We start from the raw sequence: 7,398 nt of genomic DNA, 5'->3' as shown, positions 1-7,398 counted from the left end.
GAGCTTTACTTAGGGCCTAAAGTCTGGAAAAGAATAAAGGTGCCCCCCCCCCACTTCCTATGTTCACATTCAAATAAAGCTGCTCCTAAACCACAAAATAATAGAGTAAGGAAGTCCTCCCCTGGTCTGAGTTTTTCCATTATGATTCTAAAATGATTTTTTTGAAATGAATAATTCTTCCCAAACTTCTCATTTGGGTGTGCCCTGCTTTGCTGGTGCCAAGGCCTAGACCGGGCCTGGCCTGTCCTGGCTGGTGCTCCCCGCCCGCCCCGGAACTGCAGCGCGGAGCCGGTCACAGGACCTCAGAGGCAGGAGGATGTGGGCGGGGGGACGGCCAGCAAGCTCCAAGGTGACGCGGCCACTGAGCGGCTCGGCCGTCCATTCAGATCCCACGGTTGGGTCTCCCCTGAGTAAAGGGCCGGGCAGCTTCACTGAGGGCCGCGGAGTAGGGGTGCGGGGTGAGGGTGCAAGGTAGGAATGTGGGGTAAGGGTGCAGGCTAGGGGTGCAGGGTAGGGGTGTGGGGTAGAGGTGCAGGGAGGGGTGTAGGGTAGGTAGGGTCATGGGGTAGGGCTGCAGGATAGGGCCGCAGGGTAGGGGTGTGGGGTAGGGATGCAGGCTAGGGGTGCAAGGTGGGGCCACAGGGTAGGGGTGTGGGGTAAGGGTGTGGGGTAGGGCCATGGGGTAGGGCCACAGGGTAGGGGTGCGGGGTAGGGGTGTGGGGTAGGGCCACGGGGTAGGGATGCAGGCTAGGGGTGCAAGGTAGGGGTGCAGGGTAGTGGTGCAGGGTAGGGCGCGGGAGGGCCTAGGGTGGCCTTGGCTTTTGCGGGGTCACCAGCCGGCACCTGGGCAGTGGAGGGCCGGCGCTGTGAGGCTGGGTGGTGGGCCCCGGGCCGTGCTGGCACCTGCCGCCGCGCGACAGCCTTGTTCCTGCGGTGACACGGTGAGACGCAGAAGACTGGAGGCGGGCGGGCGGCAGCACCAGGGTCACCTGCTGCGTTTCTCGGGAAGCTTTCTATCGAGAGAGCTCAGACTCTCAGGGGAGCTTTGGGCGCCCTGAAGTCCCTGGCCCGCCCCCCATCTGCCAGCGGGAGCCCACGTCCTTCTCCTCCCGCTGGTGTCTTCTCCGCGGAGGGCGCCCCGTGAATCCTGTCCGCCACCCCTCGTTCAGCCGCGGTGGCTGCGGCCCCCGGAAGGCAGCCTTCTGGAGGGGCCCGTGCACCTGCCGGCCTGGCTGCTGTGCCCCCGGGGTGGGGGGCCGGGGCTCTGCAGCCTGAAGGGGAGCTGCCCCCCGCTTCCCGCCGCACAGTGTGCACGAACACACGCCCGTCCGGAATGCCTGAACACCTCGGCTTCAGCAGAGCGCTCCGTGTGCGCGTGCGAGCCCCCGGCGGCGCGTGCAGCGGGCACACCCGTGTGCACGTGTGGAGTCTGCCCCCGCGGGGGCCGGCCACCTGCAGCCTGGCTCACCGGCCCTTCTCAAAGCCTTGGCCCCCTGCCCCAGCTCTGGGGGGAGGAGAACAATACACTGTTCTAGATGTTCGGCAACAAAGGCCAAGCGGCTAAGCAGCGGTGGAGGGCAAGCACCAGGAGCCCTGAGGGCAGCCGGGAAGAGAAGCCGTCGCTGCCCGGGGAGCCGGGGAGAGGACCTGCTGCCCTGCCTGCACCCCAGCCCCTGGCGTCCAGGGAGGGGATCCTGCAGGCAGGGCTCAGGGCTGCCCCGTGAAGACACCCTGAACCACACTCGGGCCCCTGGGGCGTCCCTGGGCCTCCTCTGGCCCTTTGCAGAGAGGGCGCAGCCAGGACGGGCAGCGGGGTGTTCATGGGGCTCCTGGAGAAAATGCAGGACCCCGGTTAGGTTTGAAGCTCAGAAAGCAACAGAGAATGCTGTCAGTGTAAGCTTGTCCCCACTATTGCATAGGATGTACTTACACTAAAAAATTACTGTTTATCTGAAGTTCAAACTTAACTGGGTGTCCTGTATTTATTAATTAACTAATTCTTTTTTTTTTTTTTTTTTTAGGCTAAATCTAGCAAAATGGTTGAAGAGATGGGACATTTATCCTGGCAGCTGGCAGACGCTGGGGGACAGGTGCATTGGCTTTTCATTGCAGAAGAGGTGTCCGGGGAGTGAGTTAGCTTCCGTGCACCCCCGGTTCCGCCCCTGAGCCTTGGTCCCCATGCGTCCTCCACGGCTGTGGCCCTGACCCCACGGGCCCCAGGGCCCACGGCAGCCTGCCTGCTATCCCTATTCCCGCTGTGTTTGTCTGCCTGGTGAATCCCGGGTCGCCGTCCTGAGCTTCTGGAACAGCGGCCTGTTGGGGTGCGGTGCGCCTCTGGCCCCCCGGGTGCGGAAGCAGGGGTGTACCCCCGGGGCCACGCACAGCGGCATCCAGGCCCTCCCCCCGTCCCTGCCCGGAGGCATCACCCTGGAAGGCTCTTGCAGCCGTGGCCTCGGCGGAGAGGACCAAGCCCAGGAGCAAGCGCCGCAGCCCGGGCCTCGCTCGCTGCCCCGGGGCCCGGCGCACACAGCCCAAGCCTTGGCGTCCGCGCACCGTGACGGTGCAACTGGCTTCAGGGAGACGGGGATGCACGGTGCACCCCCACGAGCGCCCTGGCCTCGTGCAACTGGCTTCAGGGAGGTTCCCAGGGCTGCAGGCCCGGGGGAGGCTGGCGAGAGGCACCCAGTCTGCAGCCTTCATGCCGCCCGCAGGGCGCCGCTCCCGGGCCCGCCTGGACGCCCAGCGCCGAGCTGCCAGCCGAGCCGCCCCGGCCGAACGCCTGCGCAGAAGTCCTTCCCCGCGCCTGCCTCCTGGTGCCCTGCAGCGCCGCGCTGGCAGCTCCTGCGGATCCCAGGGCCCCCCGGTATCACGGCCTGTTGCTCCCCCAGCTGAGACTCCCGTGGGAGCCCCCAAGCCCCCCGCAGTTCCCCGGGAGGCCAGCAGCACCAAGCGCAGGCCCCTGCAGGGTGTCGGGCTCTCCCAGGCAAGCGCCGGCAGCCAACACGGAGCCTGCGGAACCAGGGGCACAGCTGCTGTCCTCTTGTTCCTCCCGGCCCCACAGGCCAGCGGGCCACCCATGCGACGCCCCCACCCCTGCGCACACCTGTCCCTGTGCCTGCTGTGGACCCATGGCCGGACGAGGCTCCTGATTCAGTTTCTCTTTTGTAAGTCTTTCCTGATCGGCCTTTCTCCAGATCCCAGGGACCATGGGCCCCGAGTGGAGGTTTTTGTTGCAAAGCCCTGGCTTAGCGTAGAGAACACTGTACTTTGAGCCAAAAACCTAAATTTGAGTCCCGGTTCTGCTGCCTTTGAGTCGTGAGCATGTCAGGACTGCCATAGACAGCTGCACAGGTTGTGCACTACCTTGCTGTTCGCAATGGGGTCCAGAGACCAGCAGCATCTGTATCACTTGGCGGCTGGTTTAAAATACAGAATTTGGGCCCCATCTCAGACGGGCTGAATCAAAATCTGTTTTAGCAAGATCCGCAGGTGATTCAAACACGAAAGCTGGAGATTTGCTGATGTGTAAGGATGCCACAGAGCCCCACTCACACAGGCCATGGCGTGACCGGCATTCCCGGGACCGTGACCACCGGCCCTGCTCAGGCGACTCCTCTTTGGTGTCCTCTCCTGGCCTCCAAATGGTGACAAGGATGTTTGGTGCCCGAGTGGGCCTGGCTCAGGCTGGCACAGCCGCATCTCCTGGCATGTGAGGCGCACTGACGGCTTTTAGTAAAAACAGGATCCTTATGTTTGGGAGCTAAAAAGGATTTCAGGGAATTCTCTGTTCTCGCAGATGTCCAATTTTCACCCTATTTTCTAGACGATGATGCGGATGAAGGAGAGGTGGAATAGTGGAATGGAGGGTAGACGAGGGTGCTAGGACTGAAGCCGGGGCCTGTGCGCCCGCTGCCCCCACATGCACCCCGCCTCCTAGCATCCATGCCCAGGCCACTACCCTGTCTTCAGCACCTCCTGGAGATACACTCAAGGGAACTTAGATAAAATCTGCATCTTCAGGGATCCCTGGGTGGCTCAGCAGTTTGGTGCCTGCCTTTGGCTCAGGACGTGATCCTGGAGTCCCGGGATCGAGTCCTACGTCGGGCTCCCTGCATGGAGCCTGCTGCTCCCTCTGCCTGTGTCTCTGCCTCTCTCTCTCCCTCTCTCTGTGTCTATCATAAATAAATAAATAAATATTTTTTAAAAAATCTGCATCTTCCTTCAAATTGAACACCTAAGTAAATACACGGCCCTTTCACAGGCTTGGAGACAGGTTGTCAGGTAGATGAGACCATCAGGAAGGAGCATGTCGACCCCGACACCTACCTTCTAACTGTCGACAGTGTTGCCAGGCCGTGCCCTGGGCCCCGGAGGCAAGATGAGGACACACTGACCCGTCCTCACCTTCCTCCCAGGCTGGAGAGGACACATGACCTGCACTCCAGAAAAGCTAACCTGAGGACAAGGCCCTGGGTGTGAGGTCCACTAACTGTATTACTGGAGGGGTTAAGAGCAGAGTGAGAAGTCACCGGGTGAAGTAGACGTGGAAGCTTCTAGAAGATGCTCTATTGGAAAGGCCTGAGGGCAGGTAGGATTTGATAGAGAATAGAGAGCTGTGGGGACAAAATTGGAAAGTGCAAGGTATGTTTAAGAGAAGGGGAATGGCTTGATTCATCCAGAACAGGGGTATAATCCACTGGGGCTGCTGGAACAAAGTTCCACAGTCGAGGGAGCTTCTAAGCAACAGAAATGTGTTTCTCATGGTTCTGGTGATGGGAAAATTCAAGATCAAGCCACTGGCAGATTCTGTGTCTGATGAAAGTCAGCTTCCTAATTCAGAAACGGGTTTTTCCCACTGTGTCCACTCAGGGCAGAAGGGCTGAGAGATCTTCTCTGAAGTCCCTTATAAAGATGCTAATCCCGGGTTTTAGAACAACAATAACAACAAAAAAAAGGCATTAATTCAGTTCATGGGGGCTCCGCTCTCGTGACCTGATTACCTCCCAAAGGCCCCGTCTTCTGATATCATCACAGTGGGGGTTGGATTTCCGCATATGAATTTTTTTGGGGGGGCGGGAATATAAACATTCAGACTATAGCAAGAGGTCAGCGGTCTTCTGTGGAAGTCCAGGGAAGAACTATTTTAGGCTTCGCAAGTCATATGTTCCCTGTTCCAAGTACCCGACGGTGCCTTCGTAGCTGGAGAGCAGCCATAGATGATAAGTACACCAAGGCACATGGCTTGTGTCCTGCTACAACTTTGAAAGTTGAATTTCATATAATTTTCATGGGTCACAAAATATCATCCTTCTCTTGATTTTTTTCCAACCATTTAAGGATACGAAGAATCATCCTTTGCTTGTGGGCTGTACAAAAGCACATGGCGGGGCAGATTTGGCTGGTGGACCATAGTTGGCCCATTTCTGGTCTCGGGGTGGGATGAAAGGCAGGCCGGGGCCAGATCGTGGCGGGCATCGGATGCCAGGTTGAGGAATCGCTTTCCAAACCTTAGTCAGATGTAGGAAACCATGATATTTAGACTTCCCAGGTTGGAGCCCTCTTCCGAGGCACTTTCTTCCTAGATAAGTTGCTCCCAAGATCCCAGGAAGGGGACCCATGATGTTGTGCCTTTTACGGAAAGGAGCAGGACTGAGGGAGGAAAGTTTTGGCAGATGAGACCGAGGACCTCTGTTAGCCTTTGAAAGCCCTGGTCGCAAAAAATAAATAAATAAATAAATAAATAAATAAATAAATAAATAAATAAATAAATAAATAAAAAAAAAGAAAGCCCTGGTCGCTAAGCAGCGACTAAGTGGTTAACTGAAAGCACATAGGTTGTTAGATATTTGGATCCAGAGCCAGGAGCTGGAGCTGGAGGTAATAGTTTAGACCCTGGGAAATGACACGCCCAGTCAGAAATGGGAGGTAGAGAGGGAAGGGAAGGGAGCCAAGGACGGCGCCCCAGGGCACTTGGTTCCTGGGGGTCCGCTGGGGATGCTGGGGACGCTGGGGACGGCAGGGCCTGGAGAGGCCCGGGAATGGCAGACTTCCCCGCCAAAAGCCACGGGGAGGAGAGACTAAGCGGTGCTAAGAGCCAGGGAGGGCGAGCCCAGAGCGTGGCTGGGGTCTGGTCACAGGCAGGACTCTGGGGACCCTAGTAAGAGCAGATCAGTGTGCAGCTGGGCGTGAAGACCAGGGAGCAGAGGGGACTCAAACCAGCCTTAGGAGACCTTCTAACCTTTGCAAAAGGGACGAGATGGAGCATGAGTCACAGGAAGGGTGAGGATTGAGGGTTGTACACCCGCCTCTGTGCCCCGGATGATGCCAGGCACTGAGGATGCAGAGCAGCACGGGGCGAGGCCTGTATAACCACACTCCAGTGTGACCCACGTCCAGATGGACACAAACAACAAGCGGTGTTGGCGAAAGGGATGTTGGGGCCAGGGATTCTGTGTTCGGGGATCCAGAGAAGCATCCCAGGGGAGGTATTCTTGGGCCTGGTGCTTGCACACAAGGAAGTGTAAAGAGAACAGGCCTGCCAAGTGGTGGGAAAGGGGATTTCAAAAAGGCACAGTCAGGAAGGGATGGGGGTCTGGGGGGCAGCCAGTGACCCCATGTGGCCTGATGGGTGGTGGGAGCAACAGGACACGGGCAGGGGCAGGGGACGCTTTGGGGACGTGGGCCGGCCGTGATGGAAGGTCCCTTGCATCCTGCTGAGGAGACTGAAGTTGGTAGGAGGAGGAGTGAAGGGGCAGCAGAGGTCCCCCTTCCATGTGCCAGGACCGAGCTAGCCGCCCTTTTGAAAAAACACAGGCTTTGCAGCATAGACCTGGGTTCAGATCCTGATTTTGAGCAAGGCCTAAGAGCTACGTGGCCTCGAGCCCGCCAAGCTAGCCAATCTCCGTTTCAACTGGAAAATGGGGAGGAAGGTGCTCATCGTACGGAGTCATCCGAAAGCTGAAGTAGGGCATCAAAGCAAAGGCAGCCGCCGGGAGGATGATTTAGGCAGAATGATAGTCACAAGCCCAGACTTGCATTCTAGAAGCGGCGGCAGGCAGGACAGACCTGCCCAGGGTGAGGCCCAGGGGAGCTGGAGCTGTGGCCCTGGGAGCTGCTACAGAGGCGACCGCGGGGAGGGGGGCTCCAGGCCAGCTGAGCGCTGAGGGCGTTGCGTGGGGCTGAGGTGGCCGGTGGGGCAGGACGTGGGGGCAGAGCCAGGGAGGGTGGGGCGGGGGGCGGAGCGGGCCAGGCGACAGGAGCCACGGGGAGGGCTGGGCCTCGGATGAGGAAGACAAGCCAAAGTCCGCAGGGGGGCGGGGAGCAGGGCCACTCTGGGGGGTCCCTAAGGTTTCAGGTGGGGACGGCCTGAGCCCGAGGACTTAAAGCCCGTGGGGTGCA

The 7,398-nt window shown here is 59.1% G+C and overlaps 1 protein-coding gene across 3 annotated transcripts; it reads left to right on the top strand.

The window, feature by feature from the left end:
• Positions 1-335: 335 nt before the first annotated feature.
• LOC121484885 (class A basic helix-loop-helix protein 9-like) lies at positions 336-4,131 on the top strand. Of its 3 annotated transcripts, XM_041744665.1 has the most exons (4): positions 336-471; positions 2,022-2,863; positions 3,062-3,164; positions 3,824-4,131. In XM_041744665.1, the coding sequence occupies exons 2-4, from the start codon at positions 2,699-2,701 to the stop codon at positions 3,853-3,855; spliced, it is 300 nt and encodes a 99-aa protein (XP_041600599.1). In that variant the 5' UTR covers positions 336-471; positions 2,022-2,698; the 3' UTR covers positions 3,856-4,131. The 3 variants fall into 3 exon arrangements, 2 of the variants coding, with proteins under 2 accessions (XP_041600599.1, XP_041600598.1); XM_041744664.1 differs by having other exon boundaries at positions 2,022-3,164; XR_005986138.1 differs by lacking the exon at positions 336-471 and adding an exon at positions 702-941 and having other exon boundaries at positions 2,022-4,131.
• Positions 4,132-7,398: the final 3,267 nt, after the last annotated feature.

The sequence above is a fragment of the Vulpes lagopus genome, chromosome 2, assembly GCF_018345385.1.
Source record: "Vulpes lagopus strain Blue_001 chromosome 2, ASM1834538v1, whole genome shotgun sequence".
NCBI lineage: Eukaryota > Metazoa > Chordata > Mammalia > Carnivora > Canidae > Vulpes > Vulpes lagopus.
Note: the sequence above shows the minus strand (reverse complement) of the source record. Positions and strands in the feature narration are given on the sequence as shown.